Source organism: Callorhinus ursinus, unplaced genomic scaffold (genome assembly GCF_003265705.2).
Source record: "Callorhinus ursinus isolate GAN/ISIS: 27379988/994484 unplaced genomic scaffold, GSC_fseal_2.0 scaffold1, whole genome shotgun sequence".
Lineage (NCBI taxonomy): Eukaryota > Metazoa > Chordata > Mammalia > Carnivora > Otariidae > Callorhinus > Callorhinus ursinus.
Window position 1 is genome coordinate 116760444 of NW_027397063.1, and position 23491 is coordinate 116783934.

At 51.3% G+C, this 23491-nt stretch overlaps 1 protein-coding gene across 2 annotated transcripts in view; it reads right to left on the reverse strand.

The window, feature by feature from the left end:
- Positions 1-23491, reverse strand: part of EPHB1 (EPH receptor B1) — a 425029-nt gene that overhangs the window by 268144 nt on the left and 133394 nt on the right. For both annotated transcript variants that reach the window (XR_012380507.1, XM_073899766.1), the window contains exon 2: positions 17655-17719. Coding sequence is in view for 1 of the 2 variants with exons in the window: in XM_073899766.1 (XP_073755867.1) it covers positions 17655-17719 (65 nt within the window). In the remaining variant the exon portion in view is untranslated. The remainder of the gene's footprint in view (positions 1-17654; positions 17720-23491) is intronic.

Genomic DNA, 23491 nt, shown 5'->3' on the forward strand with positions numbered 1-23491 from the left:
AATTATTGAACTGTACAATGCAAATGAATAAATTTTATGACATGTAACTAATACTTCAATCTAGCTTTTTAAGAAAACCTCTTTGGGGCGCCTGGGTGGCTCAGTCGGTTAAGTGTCTGACTCTTGATTTCAGATCAGGTCCTGATCTCAGGGTGAGATCAGGCCCTGAGTCAGGCTCTGTGCTCAGCGGGAATCTGCTGGAGATTCTCTCTTTCCCTCTCCCTTTGCCCTTCCCCCCGTACTCTCTCTCTCTCTCTCTCTCAAATGAATAAATACATCTTAAAAAAAAAACCTCTTTGTTTTCTGGTCCAGTCTACCTCAACACCCCAACAATGCCGGCTTGGTCTCTATAATCCACAAAAGGCATGCCCATTGCAACTTTAGGCCCTTGTTTGACCTACCCACTGAGCCAGGGATGCCCTTCTCATTCTTTTATCCCTATATCCCAAGTGACCGGTATTTGCTTGACCAAGTTTATTTGTGGATGAACAAGTGATGCCTAAGTTGAGGCAAAGATGGCAACGAGAGAAGGGACAGCTGGCCAAGGAAGTGGAATCCTATCACTGATGCTGGGAGCCTGAGAAGAATCACCAGGGTCATCCAAAGATGGGATCAGAACCTTGGGCCCAGGAGCCCACTGAAGGACTACTTGATTTTCCAGCCCGGAATCAGGCAGGTATCAGGCCCAAAGCACCCTCCATGTCGAACACACCCACTTTGTCACCATAATTTGCCATTTCTTCCAGAACAATGTTCCTCTTATTTGGCTTCTCTCTTGCATCCCCAGGACCATGTGCGAGGGCTGGCATGACTTATTGCCTGGACTTACGCCCTGGCTTGCTGTTTGTCAGAAAGTAATGACAACAGACCAGGCAAGAGATGGCAAGGGTTCAAACCAGGGCCACATCCTTTCACTTCTGCACCCTGAGACAGTGCCCATCGCCCCCCCCCTTGCTGCTGCTGTTCATGTTCTGACCGGCGTGACACCTTTTTTCTACCCCACCTTCATGCCATCTCAATCCCTCCGAGACATGGAACCAGAGAAGAACAGATCTGGCTAGAAACCACTGTAGGTCATGTAGACCAAAACCTTTTGTTGACAAATGGGCACACTGAGGGCCAGAGACATTCAATAGTTGGCCTGAAGCCAGGCAGCTGATGAGTGGTCGAGCCAAGCTCTCGGTGTGGCTCCCTCCTGTGAGGGGGCTCAGGTATCCTGTTCTCCGTGATGCCATCCTAGCTTGTATTCAGCTACCATTTTTCCGAATGCTTAAACCATGATTGAGCTTATTCCACACAATTTCGCATTTCATAATACACTGCTTTGAACTGTATGTTAATTGCTCCGCGTATGACTTTGGAGCTACCAGGCTGTGAGCTCCTTGAGGACAGGGAATTATGTTTTGACTAATTTATTAGTTGATTTCGACAAGCAAAATAACTCCATGCATTCAGCTTTGCAGCACCTGTATTACACACCTGCATTTTCATTCAGTAATGTCTGGGACCAGTGAAATCCACTGTTTCCTCGGGAATCCCTTCTCCTTTCCCTTTTTACCCTGGGAGATGCTGTCCGCACACAAGGCTGCAGCCACCTCAGGGTAAGTCACCAACCTCGAGGTCTCCCCGGTGCCCCAGACTCTTTGCCCCAGCTGGCTGCTGGACAGACACCTCCTGATGAACATCTGGTGTGCCCCCATGCTCTCTGCAGTCCTCTTGCCCCTGGATGGAACCTGCACCAGCTGGTCCCCGTGCCAGCGATCCAAGAAGCACCCTAGACTCCGCCTTCCCCATTTCTGTTCCCCATCCTGCAGTGACGGTGCCAAACCCATGTCTCCTGGCTCCTCCATAGCTCATCCACGCAGTCTGCCCCTTTCCCGGCTGAAGTCCCTCCCCCTCCTAGTCACTCTGCCAGTCTTTCTCTTTAACTCCCCTGCCCCGGTGAGTTTTCTAAAACACAAATCCATCTTCCGCACGGGCTTGTCCTTAGCAGGCTGCACTGTGTTGGGGACCCCTGCACAATCCCAGCACCTAGCCCTTAATAAATACTGAAAGATTGAGGGAATGAGCAAGGCCCTGGTCTGTTCCTTAAGTTCTCTGCCTCCTTAGCCCCTGGTCCTTTGCTGGGGACTTACTGCAGGTGCCGCCTGGCTAACTCCTGCCTGGGAAAAGAAACAAAGCAGTTTTGCACAACCAGCAGAATATTAACAGCCTTTGAAAGGGCACTATTATTGATGCAAATGGACCACCCGTCCTTGAGTCCTTAAGATAAGCATAGTAAAGAAAACAAGGACATCCATTAGAAAGTACTGTTCAGGCTTTGAGACCACGACTTTGATGTATGAGAAAGACAGCTCTAGGTTCCTCCAAGATCTGGGTTTGTTAAACTTCCTTGTTGGAAGTCAGATCTCGCAGGTCTGTTACTCAAGAGTGGCCAGTATATTCACTATTTGCAGTCTGGCTCTGTGTGTGTGTGTGTGTGTGTGTGTGTGGTGTGTGTGTGTGTGTGTGTGTGTGTGGTGTGTGTGTGTGTGTGTGTGTGTGTGTGTGTGTGTGTGTGTGTAAAACATGCTGTTCCCCTTCAAAACCACTGTCATGAATTCTCTCTACCCACCCATCTACACGGACTTCTAGAACAACCTTCAGAAACTCTAACACGTTCTTTATCCTCCAAGAGTGGATTTGGATTTTAGAAACGGGCAAAAGTCATCTGGAGCCAAATCTGATGAGTCAGATGGAGGAACAAGCTAAGAAATAATATTCTTTGCTCAAAAATGAAGAGCTGCTATAAAATGAAGTTAAGGGAAGCAAGCTGATTCCACTATATGTCTCTGAAGACAGTTCCAAGCACAGAGTTCTGGAAAGATTTGTGATAGTTACCAGCTCCCTGGATTGCTGTAACATACCGGCATAGACCCTGCCCCTCCTGAATGCCCAAAGGCTACCACAGCACTGCATCCTAAGAATTGCCCTGAATAAGCCATTTCCCTGGGGCCTGGCCAGGAATGACATCTCCTCTGGACACTGCTATTGAGGAGGAAGATATCACTGAAATCGGCTTTGTGGCCTCTATTAGCCCAGCAAGGTCCTAGCTATTCTGATTTGTATGAAGCCCAGCGCATTTAACTCACTTTTTAAATAAAAGATTGCACATCTATGACATCCCCAAACAGTGTTCTGGGTGCTGGTGACCCAGCAGTGAGCAAGAGACAAAGTCCCTGCCCTCGTGGGCCTCATGTTCTAATAGAGCGAACCAAAGCATGAACCAGCAAACAAATGAATAATATCAAGTCAGACAGTTCAATACTCTTGAGGAACAGGTAAGGGGACAGAGTGACAGCTGGTAGTGGGGTCGTCAGGGAAGGTCCTCTTTGAAGCAAAGACCTAAATGACACGCCGGAGCCACCAGCCTGGAGGGCACACCAGAGAGGGGCCTTCCCGGCTCAGAGAACAAGAATGGACTCTCTGGGAGCAGGAGTGTGCCTAGCACATTGCCAAGAAAGCCTGGAAGCCAGGGTGGCCGCCAGACCGCACAGGGCGAGGGGAAAAGGAAGGAGGTGAGGCAGGCAGGAGAGGTTGCCAGAGGCCAGGCGGGCCCCACCTCTGCCATTACAGCTCTGTAACCGTGAATGATTTTCTGAGTGTTAGTTTCCTCATCTGCAAAAGACTATTCACCTTGGTGGGTGCCTGAAGGACTGAGATCATGTAAGTAACTCATCTTGCACCCGTGCCTGCACATAACTTCCATTCGGTAAGTACCAGTTATCATTTCCATTATCATCAGCAACACCCCCATTGTTATGCTAACCGCAGGATCCACCTCTGGCTGACACATCAGGATGGGGAAATCATCTCCTCCATCTTGAATAAATAATCCTGCCTCTGGTCAACAGAAGGGCAGGACGAAAGGGCCAAAATCCACCTCCCCACAGATCCCGAGGGACAGCCAGGGGCCTCCTTCCCTGCCCCTCCTGGAATCTCCAGGGCTTCCTCTGGGCAGGGTTCAGCATGGATTCCCTTCTCTCAACTAGGCAATCTCTGGAGCATCGTCAGCCACCAGCTCAAACTACAAGGAGAGGAAATTGGACACTGCGCCCAGGCTTTGGTCCCATTCAGCAGTCTGTATTTGGGCACAAACTTCTGTTGGAGGGAACCTGCTATTCTGCAAACCGTCACTGCCAACATGCCCGTGAAACCATATGGAAGATCCCTGGCACTGCCCCATCAGAGGAAACCCAAAGACCCACTTTCAGACCCCAGTTAGAGACGGCTGCGTCTCTGAACCAGAAGCCCACTGAGGCCGGGACAGCACACAAATTCACATAGCCCACAGGAGGCCCCCAATTCTTTGGGGCAGCAGATTGCTCAGGCCGGGCTGGAGCTGCTACCCAATCAGCCTGGACCCCAAGGACGCGGCTCTGGTGTAGACAGTACACTAGGCCTGAAAGAGCTGGGATATTAGATAAGCTAGAAGGCTAATTAAAATGTAAAATGTGGTCCATGGGGCATAAATTCCTACAAGCCCTGAGGGATCTACCATTTAGTACACCAACCAACCAAGGCGGCCATTCACACGATGGCCCCCTGCAGGCTGCGAGCACTAGCTCAACCTCCCAATAGCCTTAATTTCCCTCCCAGATGTGCTGGGCTGGGAGGACAGGAACAGCCCCCCACTCATTACCACGGCTCCATGTGGTGTGCCCAAGAACTGGACCGGCTACCAGGGACTGCTTAAATGGGCTTTCCTCCTGCAGTGGTACAAGGCCACCCATTCCCTCAACTACTTATTCTCTGCGATGCAGAAGAGGACAGGGAAGGGGGGAAGGGACACAGTCAGATATGGAAATGATTAGAATATGGAAAACATACTCATTGTTTCCCAATGCAGTCTCTAAGAGTCTCTACAAAATCCTCTTAAAAATGATTGGGCGGAAAAATGCAACAAATATTGTCTTGAGATGGAAGCAGGAGAAATGGCCCTGAGCAGAACACATCCGTTTGGCTGGGAAGGAGATTTTTGTGCTTACCAGAAAAGGGTTGGGATTAAGCAGCACTGCTGTCACCATGCCTAACGTTGAACTCCAGAAGTCACGGTGACCCCCGGTTTAGCCCAAGAGTTTGAGTCACAGACTCTGGAGTCAGCCAGACGCGGCTGTGTGACCAGGGACAAGTCCTTAAACCTCTCTTAGCCTCGGACGCTTCTCTGTCACAGGGACACTAATAGGACCTACCTCAGGAGGCGATCGTGAGAATTAAATATGACAATTCATGTAAAGTACTCACATCTGAGTAAGGGACCTCTGCAAGTCAGTTATTATGGATATCAGCCCTCCAGAGACACATGCTTAGCCTCTCTCTGAGCACAGGTCTGTTACTTTTCCTTAAAAGTCTTGGCTCTCCTATGGTGTGTATGACCTATGACTCTTCCCTGTCTGGTTGTTTGCACCTGTGTATCATCTTTGGTGCATGCACACGTGCATACACGTGTGTGTGTGTGTGTGTGTGTGTGTGCCCGTGTGTGGTTGGGGGTGCTGGCTGTGGCCCAGGTAGGGCCTTTGTGCCCTCCCTTGGGTATGCCCACCCACCAATGGTCGGTTCTGCCCATTCCCAGCCAGGCAGAGCACCTCTCGCTGCTCAGAGATCCCGGGGCTCTGGAAGCCCCACACAGGGAGAGCGAGGCTGGCTGGGCCCAAGGTCCAGATGGCATGCATCTCTTTGCATCCCGGCACATCTCACAGCCCAGTCTCTGCCAGCACACCAGGAGAAACACTGCAGGCTTGTGCCTCGGGAGGGGGCTCCTTGTCCACAGCCCCCGGGGCCACGGTAACCTCCACCAGGCAGCAGCAGCTCGTACCAGGCCCTGCCTGGAGTGGGGTCCTCAGCCATTACGACAGCTGCCGCTGCTGTTGACACTGCAACAGTGACAAATTCATCCTTCTGACAAGATCCCTTTAAATAATTCCCAGGGAGCTAGGGATTAAGACACTGTTTCTCTCAGTCTCTGTTGGGATTTAAAACACCTCCAGCTGGGGTATTTAAAGAGAGTATAATGGGCTGCCCCTCTTGGGTCTCCCCCTCCCCCTTCCCTCCTCTTTCCCATTTCCCAAACTCAGCCCCCACCCCACCAGCCAGCCCCATAAAAAGGAGGCCCAGAAAACAAGAAAGAAAAAAAAAAAGGAGGGAACCAGTGCTTGGCTGGTCACTATGGCAACCGTGGCAGGGTATTCAGCTGTCATTATCCCAGTGCCTCACACATGTGATTATCTTAAGCTGTCGATTGAATGTGGTCCTCACTGCTGTCCAACAAGGCCTTGTTGAACAAGGCAGGGGCGGGAGCTGCAGGCCCCCAGGCCCCAGCTGCCTAATTCTGCTCTGCCCGGATCTGGGTTCCACTGATGAGGAGCAGAGTTACCACTGGGAGAAGCTGAGGACTTGTCCCTGCAGCTCGGAGGGATTTCTGCTCCGTATCGGAGGCCAGCCCTGAGGCCGGGCCACCACACTGGGTCAGAGGCTAGGGACACAGGCTCCTCATTTCTTGGGTGCAGAGAGCGTTGACTGCACGAGGGCCAGGCTGGCTATGGCCAGCTGGAGCCATCCTGGAGACAAGAGAGGAGGCCATGGTGGGGGAGGAAGAGGCTGGCCTCCCTAAAGTTCTTGGCTTCCTGCCATTCTCAGAGTGGGGGAGAATTGCCATTCTCAGGGTGCAAGAAAATCAAATCTAGCCTGGGGAGAGGACACACTGTCCTCCATCCTGTCGACTCCCTCCTGATGGTGAGGATGTGGCCACTGTATGTGACCCACTCCAGGGCATTTTTACCCTGGGACTAGGGAGGCTAGCGTGGGGTTGGCCTGGGAAGCCTGGGGAGGACTCTGATCTCACTCCTTTGGCTCCTCGACTTTGCTGCAGATTGTCTTTGGGCTGAGGTTCCCAGGCCCACAAACATTCTCTGAATAACATGATCCCTGGTGACCCCCTACTAGGCAGATGCAAGTCCCCGCCCCCTGAGGCACTGCCCACCTGAGTCATCCCTGGCTTGTCGCTGTTGACACGTACATATAAATGCAGCCCATTACCACTGACCATCTTTGTTTGAAGGCAGAGCTCTCCCTCCCCATCAGCAAGGTAAGTTTAAATCTTGACTCCAACATCTTTCATGTTGGCTATCCTTTGTGACACCGGAAAATGGGAAATGTGTCGGGCACGCCTGTCAGCACCAGAGTGGTGAGTGGGACAGTGTCCATGGAGATGAGGATGTGCCATGACCAGGCCCCCCTCTATTCCATCAGCAGAAGAGCATCTCCAATGGAGCAGGGGCCGGTTCTGCAGAACTGCCAATGAGGCCACTGGATGGGACAAAGCAACTCAGTGGGACCCATCCCCTCACCTATCTATCTCCCTTCCTAGGAGTCCTCACTTCCTGAACATTCGCCGAGGCCCAGGGGTGGAAGCTGACCCACAGGCTCCTCCATCACCGTCTGGAGCCAGCCATCCCCTGGTCCCCCTCCAGGTCCTCCTGGACCCGCTGCTCCCTGCCCCCAGATCCACCCATCACCAAGTATCTGCTCCAACTCCTCCCATACAGCTTGCTCTAAAAAACAATTCATGGGGGGCTTAAAATGCACGCCACTCACTAGCACACGGCTTTCAGACCTACCCTTTCCCTTTGTAGAAAACAGGGAAACTTTTGCCTCTCCTCACCCCTCTTTTCTAGCTTCTCAACGATATATGACTCTGAGATCCCTTCCTCACACGTCCTCGGGGACAGAGGTACAAGAGTGAGCTTTGTGTCCAGATAGGCCTGCAGTTTCAGCGACACCCCTAAGCAGTCCTGTGACTCTGGGTAATTGTCCTGAGTCTCAGTGTCTGCTCTGTAAAATGGGAAGAAATATCACCTCACTTGCTCGGTCGTGGTGAAAGTCCAGGGAGGTCATACATGCAATTTTCAGTGCCTGGGACACAGCTGGTACTTAATTAAGGGTGACAAGTAACAGCACTATTATGAACAGTAACCTGGTTATTAATAACATGGTGCACGCTCAGACGATATCCATGCAAGAGCAGTTTCCCATCAGAAATGCTGGAATGCTGATCTCATTTCTCAGGGGCCCCCTCAACCAGTTTACACCCTCATCCCAGGCCAGTTACGTCCCTCCACCAAGAGTCACTGCAACCACTAGTACTAGCCAGGGCAAGTGGTCCTGACTGAGCTTCAGAGTTTACAAAGAAGGCAAACACTATCGAATCTTGCCAACAACTGTATAAGTAAGATCTTACGTTACCCATGTGATAGGGCAGAAAATGGGCTCAGAGACATTAAAGAACTTAAAGGAAAACGGATATAAACCCAGAACATTGGATTCCAAATGCTGGGCTTGCTCCTGTATACTACTGGAAGTACAGGAGTCCCCCCTTAGCCGTGGGGGACCTGTTCTAACACCCCCAAGACGAGGCCTGAAACTGCGAATAGTCCCAAACCCTATATGTTTTTCCTCTGCATCCACACCTACGATGACATTTAATTTATAAATCAGGCATAGTAAGAGATTAACAACCAGAACTCATAATAAAATAGAACTATTATAACAACCTACTGTAACGAAAGTTATGTGAATGTGGTGTCTCTCTCTTAAAGTATCTTATTGCACGGTACTCGCCCATGATATGAGATGCTAACATGTCTAAATGAGATGGAGTGAGGGGCATGATGCAGGCATTGTGACCTAGCGTTCAGCTACCACTGACCTTCTGACGATACATCAGAAGGAGGATCATCTGCTTCTGGACCACAGTTGACCGTGAGTAACTCAAACCGCAGAAGTAAAACTGTGGGTAAGGGGAGATTCCCATACAGGGGGATTTGGGCCTAATTATTCTAGTACTTTTGGCCTTAAGGGGAGGGGAAGCCAAAGGCATCATGGGAGGGCTGCTCTGTTCCCACAGAGGCCAAGCTCTGGCCTCCAGAGCCAGACTCAGTGTCCTCATCGGTCTCTGCCCACTCTGACCCTCCCTCTTCTTCCATTTTCTTCCTACTCATCTTTGCTAGACCTCTAAACTCTGCCTCACCTTCCTTCTAAAGGTTTGTCTTCCCCCATTTCTTTCCTTCGCCAAGGCAGGCTGTGTGAGGGAGCTGTGAGTTCAGGCTCTCAGGGCACTGAGCCCCTGCTGCCCCACCTCAGCCCTGGGACCTGAGTCAGGAGCCCTGTTTCCTTCCATAGTCATGAGAGCCACTCCTGCCTTCAACTTGAGGAGATCTGTCATCAGGCAGTTGGTCCTCAGGCTCACCTATCAGTGGCAGGAGGCTTTTAGCATTGGAACAAGGGATGTGGTGGGGCAACTGCCTTTCTGGCGAAGGTTTTAGAGACGAGGAAAGACACCTGTCTGTCTGGGCAAACAAAGGTTAAGCCTGCCTCCAAAACAGGGAAGGGGGGTGGGTGACTTCTGGGGTTCCCGCTCAGAGTCTGCAGACAGAAACATCTCCTGCTCTGCTGATGAACAAGTCTGTGAGCCCTTTCCAAGAGCAAGAAGATAAATCTGCCCGACAGTAAGTTTCTGGTGACCCACCACAACTCCCAAAGTTCTTTCCTACCGCAAGCTAGGGAAACATCTCTCCCGTAATTTCTCTCCCTCCTCCCCTCCTACCTCATCCCCACACTCTGATCATACCCCACGTACTTCTGCAACCAATATCATAATTAGTCTTCTACTCAAGGACACTGGTCATCTGTAACATGCTGTTCACCTCTCTGTTAGAGGCCCACACATGCCCACGAAAAAGATCTCATATAAAAGCCCCATGAGAGAGCAATCACACTTGATGAAGCCAGGCAGAACGATGCCCTTGCTGCTCATCTGACCCACCTCTCCTCCCCTGGGGAACCACTGGGCCTCGGCCAACCCAGCCTCAGCCTCAGAGATCACACTCTTCCCAGGGTAGCCTGGGGCACCTCAGCACCTCTCGGGCCTCCCTTCCTCTCCCCAGGGCCCCACCTCCCAGGCTCCCGTGGCTTTGTCTATCACTGTCTCTGTCAGGCAGGTGATTTTAAACTTCCATTCCTAAAAGACGCATATTATATAAAAAAATGTTTTAAGTGCCTCGGGGTGTTTTGTTCCTCATTGCTTCATAAAAGTGACATTAATAGCCAGGGAAGAGCACTGCTGGGTGCAATTACAGAGGATGTTTCAGGTATGAAAGCTGTTTGGAGCCTGCTAATGTTTCCTAATTACAGGCCTTTTGGTAGCGAGAGAAAAAGATAAAGAGTGGGTGGGAGGCCCAGGGAGGGGAGCTCTGACTTATCTCAGTGGTTTACCTGAGGAGGCCAGGGGAGGAGAGGAACGGAGGGAGAGAGCAGGGAGGTCGGAGGCCCACTCCCCAGGAGGCAAGGCCTCTCTCAGTGGAGAAAGCAATATTCGCTCCTGGTAACAGCTCGGGAAAAGGATACCATCCATCTCTCATTTACATACTGAGCCTGAATTCGAGGAGCCCACAGCAACACAACCTGGGAGTTCCTCCTGGAGCCAGCCTCAGAAGCCTCCATGGTGGGCAGCATTTCATTGGGAAAGATGGTACTGCGGGGTTGTCAGCAGGAGAACAGACTGCAGGAAGTTAGACATCAGCTCTGGTACTTTCCAGCCATGTGACTGGAAGTAATTTCACAGCTGATTCTGTGCCTTAGTTTCCTCATCTGTAAAATGGGGCTGTTGTGAGGATTAACGTGTGTGTGGCCCACACAAGAAACCACATCAGCCTCTGTACCATTCAGTTACACAAGCCAGAGCACCTCCTTTAAGACTCAGGTGGGCTTTTTTTGTCACTGGCCACTGGAGAACCCTGACTGCCAGCAATCAGCGACAGGCCGAAGGCTCCCAAGTCCCAGGCGGTGGTACCAGTCTGAGGAAGGATAACCAAGGCAAGGCCTGAAATTCAAAACACCATAAAACTCCATTCACAAAATCATTTTGCCCAGAGCGAAATTTCCCTAGAATTTGCCTAATTTAGCTCGGGCTTTTCTGTCTTCATTAACATGATTGAGTCATCAAATAAAGAAAAGAGAAAATCCAGCCCTTCACAGGGTTAGTACTGTGCTAACACTTCTTGAGTGTTTACCGGGGAAAATGTTTTACTGACTTGTTTCATCTATGGAAAGAGGTGCCGTGCTTGCCCCACTGAGGAGAGGGGAACCTGGAGCTGAGAGAGTCTCAACTCCCAGCCCAAGATCACACAGCTGGGAGTTACAGTTTATTTGATGCCAAGGCCTGGAGCCTTCAGGGCTCCTCCAGAACTTCTCATCCATCAGACAGACAAATTTCAATTTGATTTTGCGTGGCCTTGGAACGAATGGGGTGTTATTAGAGTGGATTTCTCTCCTGAGCATGCCTTCCTTATTCCCATGATAAGGGCAGCCGGCGGGGGTGTCTGGAGGACTGACAGACAGGGAGTGCGAGGCAGCCAGGGACAGCCGAGGGTCCACGAGGGTCCACAGGTGGCCAGCAAGAAGTGGCTGTGCAGTAAGGCCCTCCTGTTCCTGCTCTCGCAAACGTGTCTCTTGTGTCGGGACTTACTGAGTTGGTTTACCAGACACACGCATTCAAATGCATGTTGTTCCCTTCCTGGTGGCCTCCTCCGGAAGTTCTGCCACTAAGTCCAATAACCCTCCCGTCATCATTTAAGGTATTTTCAGAACTCTAGGAACTGCCTGCAGGGGCATGAAATGAATCAACTCATTTAACTTCATACATACACGCACACACACATATACACGCAGATGACCATATATATACACACATATACATATACACAGACACATATACACACATATATACACATGCTCACATATAAATACACACGCATGCATGCACACATACATACAAAGACACATACACACACATATATAGAGATGCACCTATACTCGCATACACACACATATATACATATGTGCACATGTACACACACGTATATACACAGATGACCATATATACACACATATACATATATACAGACACATATACACACACATAAATATACACACACATGCATGCACACATAATACAAAGACACACATATGCACACATATATACAAACACATGTACACACACACATATATATACACATGCACACATATACATATATACACACAAATATACACACATACATACACATGGATGTACACAGACACACATGTACACACACACACATGTATAAAGGCACACACAGCCAGCTAGCTCATCCTGAAGGCTCATCAGGGTTGGCTCTGGACTCCTTTTTCCATTTTTCCTCCATCAAATTCCACTTCCCATGATAAAGAGTTGCCAATATTAAAGCAGTGAACAGAGTATGTCACAGGCCATGAAGGTGGTTCCCGAGGGCAGTGCAGATGGAGTTGGAGTCTGGAAGCCCATGGAGTGCACTTTGAAGATAACTCCAGTAGATGTTCACACTCTGGCCGCATGTCCCATGGACACAGAGGCCACCAGCGGCCCAGGTGCACAGGGCCAGGGAGCCCTGGCAAAACTCTTGGAAAGTAGAAGAACTCTAGGGCTGGATTCCCAATAAGCAAGTGGAATAAGCCTTCCTTTCAGAGGGACCTGGCCTTGCTTTTCTAGCCTATCCCCCAGCATCTGAGAACAATTGGTCCCTTCTGGTAGATACCCTGGTCTCCTTTATCATCACCTGAGGAAACCTGGCTCCATTTCCATCACCAGGTAAGCTCTTTAAAAAGATACTGACAGGGGCGTCTGGGTGGCTCAGTCAGTTAAGCGTCTGCCTTCAGCTCAGGTCATGATCTCAGGGTCCTGGGACTGAGCCCCGCGTTGGGCTCCCTGCTCCGCGGGAAGCCTGCTTCTCCCTCTGCCTCTCCCCCTGGCTTGTGTTCCCTCTCTCTCAAATAAATAAATAAAATCTTTTAAAAAATTAAAAAAAATAAAAAGATACTGACAACCAATCGGGTGTTGAGAGGCCTAAAACAAACATTTTATTGGGTTACAATAAACCTGAATTGAACATCTAAGTTCAGAGCCCTGGGTTGCAGATACAAGAAGTATTAAGAATGCTCCTCATTATTGGGCCAACAAACATTTATTGGAGTCTATCCCCTGGAGCCTACCCACTGCTGGGCCAGTGCTGGGCACCAGGGGTACAGAGATAAAGCTGCTCCATCCTCTGGCCCGTGGGGGAGACCACACATCAATAGAGCAGAGGACAGTATGTCAGAAGCGGAGGACAGTATGTCAGAAGTCAGCACCAAGCCCTCTGGGCTTTAGGAAGAGGGCACCTTACTGAGCCCTGGTGGAGAGGAGCGTCCAGGAGGGCTCTCCGAGGGGACGAGAACAGAGCTGACACCTGAGAGACAGAGAGTGATGCAGGGAGGGAGGGGGGACTTACTGAGTGTTTATTGTGGGGCCTCCCTGAACTCCCCACTGCCCAGAGGCCCTGAACCATGAAGGTCAGGGAACATTTTGTAGCAGGGCTGGAAGCAAGGTCATGGGAGAAATAAATGAAGCCAGCCCGAGGGAGGGGTCACCCGTGTCACCTGTGAGGGTCCCCGGGATGCCCTTTGCTGGGAGCTGAGCTCCTCCCCAGCATTTGTGACTTTATAAGTGTTACTTTCTCCCTCTGCTCACCAGGAGGCCTCGGATTCCGGTTAAACCTAAAGGCTTTGAATTAAATGTGCAATTAGATCAGAAAGAAACATTTTGCTTTTGAGCACAAATACTTTCTGTTTCTGACATGGACTATTACAATCCACTTGCCAGGAATATAGCTGAAAACAATGTGTGGGCTCTGTGTTCTGGTAGCCTGGGCGTCCCCAGGGAACTGAGTTGGCCTTGACCAGAAGAAGCATCATTCTGCCAGGGGGCCCAACTGGCCTATCCACAGTGCACGGCCTGTGAGGTGGGCTCCCCGGGGAGAGGCCATGGGACCCTTCCTTTTATGGAGCTCGCTGGGTGTCTTCACTGCTGTGCTTGAGAACTGCCAGTTGTGGGAAGGAATTGGACTGCCCACCCACACAGAGCCCACATGATATAAGACGCCAACCTCCTCTGGCCAATGTCCTCAGCTCCTTACTCCTCCAGGCCCACTGCTCTTGCACCCATACCTCAGGATGATCCCACCAGCGCACTATGTCCTGTAAGGTCAGCAGTTGAAGGGGGCCTGTTGATTGGGGCGTCCCAAACGCGTGGCCTGCCGCCGCGGCCTGGCCACACTCCTTCTAAACACGCCAGCCTCTCTCCAGCTCTCCGACAGCAGCGGTTCCTTCAAACCTGCCCCACCCTCCTCAAACCTGCTGCCCAAGGCCCCCCACCCTCGCTGTCCAAACCCGGCCTCCAACCGCAGTGAGAAGATAGAACATTGAAAGAATTTTCTGTTTTATGGCTTCTGTCACCAAACCCGCATCTCTCTCTAAGGCCTTTATCTCTGTCCTGCCATTTCCACAGAAAAGGAGTCCCTTTCCCTGAAAGGCCAATGTGCCCACAGCCCCATTTCTTCCATCCCCACATTTGGTCTTCCTTCCCCTTCACAAAGTGCTGTCTCCATTGACTCACCCCCCACTGATCTTCAACTCTTGCCTTCTGGCTTCGACTCCTGTCCCCTGCGAAGCCCTCCACATGGGTCACCAGCAGGGGCCTTGTAACTGAGCCCATGCCACCCCCAGCAGCACTTGCCACTTCCTGAGCCAGACCTTCTCAGTCCCCTTTCCAGGCTCCTCTTTCTGTATTCAGCATTTCAATGCAGGTTACCCATCCAGAGCTATCACCTCTCCTCCCTCCAGACACTCCCTGGGAGACTGCAGCCATGCCCCAGGCTCCCCTCCCATTGACATGAGGCTGCCTGCCTTCTGATGCCACTGCCCGCAAGTCAAGCGCTGGCAGAGCCTGACCCGTGGGTGCCCTTCAAACTCCCCAGGTCCCATGCTGAACTCAGCCTCTTCCTGCCCAAGCTTGCTTCCCCTCCCGTGTCCCCCAACCCCGAGACCGGCACCATCATCCACCCACTTGCCCAAGTCAGAAGCTTTCAACAAGTAGCCGAGTCAGGTGGTGAACTAGGTGTCAGTTTCCAGTGGTGAACAAAGAGGCAGAATCCCAGCTACCTTGGAGGTTACGGTATGACCAAAGAGATGATAGAAATGGGGGGGGGGGATAGACATTAATCCAACACCAACATATAAAGATGCAAAATTTGCAACTGTGCACAGTGCTATTGAGGAAAGCTCCCTGGCCCTCGGTGGAGCTGGGATGGGGACCCAGCATGGTCGGGGATGCAGCGAAGGTGTCCCTGCAGATGGGCCTGGAAATGACAAAGAAGAATCGCTCCAGTGTTTGGCCTTTAGAACGTGGTGGGAGAAGGACAAAAGGATGAATTCTGCTCAGACCAGGCTTAGATCAACATGCCCATGAGCATCCAATGCAATACGGGCTAGGCACACACAGTTGGGAGCCACTGGGGTGTTCAGAGAATTGGGAGCAACTGTCTAGGATGAGAACAGAGGGAGATGGGGAGAGGATTTGTGATGGAACCATAGTCCTTGTTCCTCCCTCTTGACCCTGGCTGAGGGCCAGGCTGACACTCTCACCACTCACTAGAAACCAGCCAGGCTCTGAAGCTGCTCAGGGTACCAGGAGAAGAGCTACCTGGCTACATGTTCTCGAGAGAAAAGCACAGGGAAAGGCAGCTGAGCTTGGCTACTAACCAGTGGGAGGGCAAGCACAGAGCAGCCCCGCCAGCTGCTGTCTCTAAAGGGCACCACTTGACTTTGAGTGTTTTCCTAAAGGACAGTCTTCCTTGGGGAAAGAGAGCAGAAGTTTAAAGAAGACAGGTGGTGTATACAAAAATCAAGGGGAAAATTAACCATAAATCATGTCGACGTCTTGTGAAAACACGGGCCTTCAAACAATAATGTAATTTGTAAAAAGAGTCGCAAGTTCTTAATATCCAACAGCCTGAAAAGTGGCTGCCTCATTGGCTTTGCATGAAGTCCCTCGTAGAAGTGGGAAAGGCTCCCTAGCAGCCCACGGTACTCCCAGCAGGATGGGGACGTGGGCAGTGTGGACAGCATTGGCCCTTGCCCCGGGCCCTGCTTTGGAAAACGCCAACCCAACCTAATCCTTGCTTTCTTGCCCCAAGACAGGACACTAGTTCCTGGCGGCGGGGACATTCTGTAAGTGTTGGGCGGACGGGGGTACGGTGAGAGCCGGGGAGTATGCACAGCCTGTTGGGACCCTAGTCGCCCACTGAGAACTGTCCCTACGGCACAAGTGGGCGACAGTCCTTGTGCCTTGTTGTGATGGGCACCACAGGGTGTAGACAGTCTCTGGGCTAGAGGCCACCAAGGGCAGGGAAGGAGAGAGGAGGCGTGGGCCGCCCCACCCCAGCTGACTCGGCCCCCTCGCTGGGATGAAGAGTCCACTCACTCTCCTGCCCACTCCCTTGGTGATTAAGCCCCGCAGCGAGCCAGTCACCCAGGCCAGGCTCCTGAACGTCATCTCTCCTCCTCTGTCTCCCGCTCCATCCCCCTGCAGTCCATCCGTTGCCGAATGCTGTCAATGCTGTCAATGCTGTCAATGCTTTCGCTTTTGCTTTGTTCCAACGGCGCTCTAAGTATCCTGTTTTCATCCCACTCTTCCGACCCACCCAAGACAGCTGGAAGAGGCTCCTAAGTGCTTTCTCTCAACTGTTCCCTGCAATCCTATCAGCAAGCGTGGCCATGTTATTCTCCCTCCTGGGATCTGTCCATTACCTACAGGATAGAATAGACCAAGGCTGCCTCAGCATGGCAGGCACCGTCCTCTACCACCACGCCCCATTCCAACCCACACCCCAGCCCCACCACAGCACCGTCCATACCCTGCCACGTTCCAGAAACACAGATTCCCCTCTCTCGTGTCTTTTCATGACCCTATCCCTCCAATCGACTATGGCTCCTACTTGGAATATCTTTGCAGACTCCCCATTCACCACCTGTCAAACCCCTACACATTCTGTAAACCCCAATTAGCATGCACCTTCTCTGCAAAGGCTCATGTGTCCCTCCTAAGTTCCTCACTCCCAGCTCTGGGCCATACTTGCCTGTTGATCTCTCCACTGCCACACAGAAGAGATGTACTTTAGCCTATTCATGAATATGGTGGTCCCCACACCCATGGGAGGCCATGAGGTCCTCGGAGCTGGTCCATTCTTACAGCTAACAGGGTCTGGCCAGGGGCATGAACACTGAACAAATGAATCAAGAATATCTCTCTAAGGCAAACTCCAGGTGAAAGGAAGCCTCAGCCCTTCTGACCTCCGGCTCCTTCTGAAGTCCTTGTGTCTTGGCAGCCTGTAGGCATCACAGATTTCTGACCTGGGCCAGCACCACTGGCCTGAGTGCCCAGCTCTTGGTAGCCAGTGCCCCTGTCCCCACACAGGTACAGCCCTCGTCACCCAGGGGCCAGCTCCCTGAAGGACTGTGTCAGGAGATGGCCTGCATCACCACACCAGGGAGCAGCTCAGGTCTGAGACCCCTGACGCTACCTCTCTGTGGATGGGCAGGGGACACAGCCATTCCCACCTATATTCTACCTCCCAAAAGGTCCTGCTCTAGGCAGGCTCTGCTCCCCCAGCCATCCTACAGGCCCAGGACTGCACAGCAGGATTAAAGGATGGATGGTTGACACTCACCCCTGATGCAGGATTGGCTGTCCAGCCCAGCTCTGCGGTAGCTGTCCTGGTGTCCATTAAAGTTTCTGTGGGTCAAAAGAGAAAATCTGGTGAGTCTGAAGGATTGCTAGACAGTGGCCCTTATGCTTACGAGGTTACTTATGACTATAAATGTCAGTGTTAGGAGCTTTGGGCCCCTTTGTGAAGCCTGAGGCTCAGAGAGAGGAAGAGGTTCATCAGGATGCCACGGCTCAGACCTCAGGTGTCCTGATGCTGCAGCCATTGTTCTCTCCCTGAAAGCCCAAAAGCCGCCTGAATGGGATGAAATCACCTGCCCATACACTTTACTCCCAGACATGGCTTCTTCCCAGCATACTCTTCGAGGGGCTCTTCCAGGGCCATGCCAACCCAGGACCAAATTTAATTCATTCCTTGGCCTTCCTGGGCCATGTCTTTCTGCCCTCTTCCGCCCCACTGGGGTCCCTCTCCAGCCTCATCTGACTGCCGCTACTTCTCCCCACCCCTGTCCCCTGCCTCCCTTTCAGGCATCCATGCTGACACCCGTGGGTGGTGTCCCATCAGTTCCCCTGGCCCCAACTACTCTCCCAAGACTCAGCCTCCCTACAGGTCCCTTTGCCACTAGGCCCAGATCCATGCCACCCCTTCCTCCAAGACTCAGCTGGGGCTCACACAAATGCACAAAATCCCAGGTCCCTGTGGCCTGCTTCCTGGTTACTGATCCCCCCTGGCCAGTAAGGGAAAGCGCGCCCCGACTCAGCTGTGAGCCCCTGGGGGCCGTGACTGTAGCTACAGTTCATACACCAAGACCACCAGGCACGTAGTGACCACAGACTTGCTCTTCGTGAGGACAGCTTTCTGGTGGACAGCTGTGACGCGTCCTAAGGACGAGGCACCCCTTCCTTTTTTTTCTCTTCAGTCTACTGCTGACTGCTGTCAGCCCCCACCTCTCAATGGGAACTGCTCCCCAAGAGCTGCTCATGAGCTCCTGACCAGCAAAGCCAAAAACCTCTTTGGGTTTTTGTTTTTTTATTGAGGTAGAAATGGCAAAGAGTGAACCGCACAGTTAAGGCATACAATTTGATTAAGTTCTGACATATGTTTATACGTGAAACCATCACCACGATCAAGATAACAAATACAGCCATCATTCCCAGAGGTGTCCTTGTCCCTTTGTAAACCCTCCGTTCTTCCTGCTCCTGCCCCAGATTGATTAACTGGGATTTTCTACAGTTTTATATAAATTTTATATAAATATAATATATACTATATTTTATCTGGCTTTTTTCACTTAACATAATTTTTTTTCAAGATTGATCATGTTGTAGGCACCTGGGTGGCTCATTCGGGTAAGCGTCGGACTCTTGGCTTCGTTTGGCTCAGGTCATGATCTTAGGATCATGGGATCGAGCCCCCAGCATCAGGCTCCATGCTCAGCAGGGAGTCTGCTGGAGATTCTCTCTCTCTCCCTCTTCCTCTGTCCCTCCGCTCCCCCTGCACACGCGTACGCTCTCTCTCTCTCAAATAAATCAATAAATCTTATTTTAAAAAAAGATTGATCAGGGGCGCCTGGGGGGCTCGGTCGGTTAAGCATCTGCCCCTTGGGCTCAGGTCATGATCCCAGAGTCCTGGGATCGAGGGGCTCCCTGCTCAGCGGGGAGCCTGCTTCTCCCTCTGCCTGCCATTCCCCCTACATGTGCTCATGCTCTCTCTCTGACAAATAAATAAAATCTTTTAAAAAGCTGATCATGTTGTGTGCATCAGCAGTTCATCTTGTTTTATTGCTGAGTAGAATTCCATTGTATGGACACACTACAGTTTGTCCCCGCATTCATGTGTGGCTCCCACTTTGGGGCTATCCATGAGAGTGCATGAACACTCCAGGCCCTCCACATCCTCACCAATTTCGTGTGCTCGGTCACTTCTCATTTAGGCCATCTTCACAGGTATGTGGTAGTATCTCATTGTAGTTTTTCATTTCCTTAACTGATGAGTGATGTTAAACATCTTTTCCCATGCTGACTTGCCATCTGCATGTCCTATGTGGTGCAGTGTGTTCAAGATTTTGCAAGTTTCAAATTTCTTATTACTGAGTTTGGAGAGTTCTCTTTATGTATTCTGGATGCTAGACCTTTATCAGATATATGCTTTGCAAATATTTTCTCCCACTCTGCAGCTTGTTTTTCTTTTTTTGTTAGCAGTGTGTTTCAAAAAGCAGAAGTTTTAAATTTTGATGAAGTCCACTTTATCAACTTTTTCTTTTATGGTCTGGTGTCATACTGAGAAATCTCTGCCTAACCCAAGGTCACGAAGATTTTTCTCCTACCTAGGTCTGTGATCTATTTTGAGTTCATTTTTGCGTAAGGTGGGAAGTATGAATCAAATGTACAATTGTTGTTGTCACATGGATATCCAGTTGTTCCAGAGGGGCACCTTTTTAAATTCACACAATGGTGCTGTTTAGGCTGGTAGAGGTGTCTTATCCAGCTGGATCTCCCAGGGCATGTATCAAAGGAACCCCCCAGCTGCATAGGTGCTCAACAAACACAGGAGGGGGAAATATACATACGTCATTTTGGCTTTTCCCTCCTCTGTTTCCGTTTTCTCCTGAACACCCCTATTGTGTGTTCGCTGCTTCAGGCAGGAGACAGGAGACATGACTGCAGAATACACAATTATAAAATTGTGGGCCCCTTAGGAAACAGAAGGACTCCTGACATAAACCAAAGGTTTGGGAAGAAAGCCACACTACGGGCAGGGCAGAGGGAATGAAAATCGAAATGATACATGAGGAGCTGTGTTGAGAAAACAGGTTCGCTATGCTCTCGTCTCCTAGCGCCCCACCCCAGAGAAGGGATAGTGGGAGTCTGTCAAGGTGACAGGGACTTGCACATCCAGCATGCCAGCATGGGACGCTGCAGCGAGCCACCGCACCAGGCTGACACAGCTTGGACGGAGCAGAGGGAGCCTTAGGTCCTCCCATCGGGGCTAATGAAGGGGACCCAGAACCACCCAGAGGTGCCCTGCATGGACTATAAGCAAGGGTCGGACGGGGTGTGGGGTGTCTCAGTGGGTGCCAGTGTGGACAGAAGCTAACAGGGCCAGTGAGGCAGCTTCCTCCACAAGTTGGCACCACACAGCCTGCCTATAACCTCGGTGACATTTCTGCCACTCCCAGGGGGGCACAGGGGCTTTAAAAAAGGCAAATTGAGGGGAGTAAAGGAAATACAGCAAAGCTGTATTTTCTTGCCCGTTCGAGTTTGGGTTTGGGCTGAGAGTCCTACCCTGCGCCTATCTGAAGGCAGGCAAGCACTGGAACAGACTTCTCCAGTTTGTTTTCTCCTCTGATTCTTCTGACAGCTGGGGAGGCCGGGCCCTTCCTGGAGCAACCCTCCCTCTCCCCCGCTCATCTCCACTCCACCGCACTAGTAATGATCATAATGACACACCGAATTTACATAACATGCTTCTCTGAAGACACTCCTTGAGACTCTATAGAAATTCATCTCCATGATTAAAATGCCTCGGCCAGGTGGGTCGGGAACAGGAGCCAGCGAACCCATTTGACAGAGTCGGGGACCAGGGCACAGAAAGGTGCAGTGCTTTCTGTGAAGTCACACAGCCTTCCACCCTGAGGCCACCACTCCAAACCCCAGGGTGCTGCCCACCAGGCACATCTGGGCTTCCAGGGGCTCTCCTGGAGCCCTGGGGTCAGGGTAGGGGCCTTGCTCATAAATCCAAGAAGCCACAAAAGCCCCCAGAATAATGCATCACCCCCGCCTTAACCTCGGGACCAAGTTGATGTAGTGGTGAAGAGACAGGGGAAGCAGGCAGCGAGGGAGATAGAGTCCAGAATCAAAAATAAGAATTCACCTTCATTTCTAAACCTTCCAAGGACTAGTTCGTCCTGTTAACCCCATTAATATAATCTAAGACTTCATTATATTCACAGTCACCTGCTCCGGGGCTATAATTGAAACTGTTTCTAAATAATGTTTTCCATCCACCCTACTGGACAGAAGCTGCAGCAAGCGGAATCCATTTCTCCGTGTCCCGCCCGCTGTGGAGACAGAAGACCACAAAACCATAAACTGTCCACTCGATATGATTAAGGGCAGTTTCTTTTCTGGCACAGAGAGCTCCTGATTATGGCATTACGTTCTGGTGGGGGCTGAATAAAAGTGATTCGAGGAGGTTTACATCTCCCTGGAGAGGAAAAGAGCACTCATTTGCATTTATAAAGCATATTGAGAGCCCTGGCAGAAAGTTATGGTGGAAGCACAATTAAATATTTACCATCACTTCTGCTCTCAAACAGGGGCGTGGGGACCAACCAGCTGGAGGTGCATGTGTTGCTGTCAGATCTGATGCCTACAGGGGACGCAACTCTGGAACCTCCACCCACCTCCTGGCCTCTGCCCTCTGGGAGCCAGTCCTCACCGTCCACGGGAGGGAGCAATGCTTCTGGGAAGGCCACGCACAGAGGGGGGAACGGGGGTGCTGCAGACTGGGTCCGGGTCCTACTCTTCCACCATTCTCTTTCTCTCTGTCCCATTCTCTCCCTCCTTTCTCTCTCTCTCTCTCTCTCTCTCCCTCTCTCCCTCCATCTCCCTGTACCTCCTAATCTCTCCCTCCCTTTTTCCTCATCTGCAGAATGGAGCTAGTACACAGGACTGGCGGGGGGGGGGGGAGATAAAACACTGCAAATATGCTATTATCATCATCATCATCATCATCATCATCATCATCATCACTTAATCACTCCAAGCTTCAGCTTCCTCAGCTATGCAAAAACCCTAATGGTGCTATCTGTAAGACGCCCATAAGATATCTGTAAGACTCAACAGTATTATAGATCTAATGATATCTCATCTGCCTTCTTCCTTGCCTTGTTGTAAAGACCAAGGAGTAACACATTGAGGATACAACAGCCAATCAGAGGAGTCTAGTCCAGGGAGGGACAAGAAGCAAAGTCACCCTATTTGGCACCCTATTTGGCACCCTATTCTGGCCGAGCCCGTGAGAAGGAGACAGAAATTGAAGGGAATGCAGGGGGTTCTTCTGCATGTGGGGAATGGAGTGGGCCCATCCCAACAGGGAGGATAGGAGATGCAGGCTGCCTGGAGATGCAAAGGAAGATGCTGTGGTGGCCGGGGTAGTGGTGAGCAGTGGGGAGGAGGGAAGGATGGAGAGCTCCGCCGGGCTCTTGGGACAGAGATATCAGAGCAACTCCCCGGGGCAACAAGGGCAGTGGCAGAAACAGGCTGATGGAACGAAGTGGGAGCCACCCCAAACATAGGAGAGGGTAAGGAAGACTGAGCAAGAATGGAGGGGAGGCCATGAGGGGAGACAGAAGGGGGCCTCTGGCGAGAGCTGGCTAGACTGGCAAGAACCCAAGGACCCAGGCACCCAGAGAAGCCTGGCAGAGAGACCCCATGCTCCCAGGGAACAATTTCCTTGCAGTGGCTTTGATATGACAACCCTCAGGGTGCCTGCTCCAACTCTGGGGGCCGGTGCCTGGAGGGCCGGGTGGGGGCTGGTTCGGAGCCCTCTGTGTGGAGGAAGAGGTAGCCGCTACCTGGCCCTGCAGGCGGCTCCCCTCTCTGTCTGGATTGGCAACTTGGGATGTACTGACACTGGGGATGAATTAGATATCCATCATGGTGAGAGAGAGATAAATAAACCCTCTCCTTACAGCTCTGCCATTCTTTTTGGAGAGACATTGATCATTCCGCTGAAAATATTTACAATGTCCTTCCGCATGTAACACTACACGAGAACATATACAGGTGGGATCGGGGCTGCGGGGCCTTCTCGGAGCAGGGCCTCGTGTGTGTTTG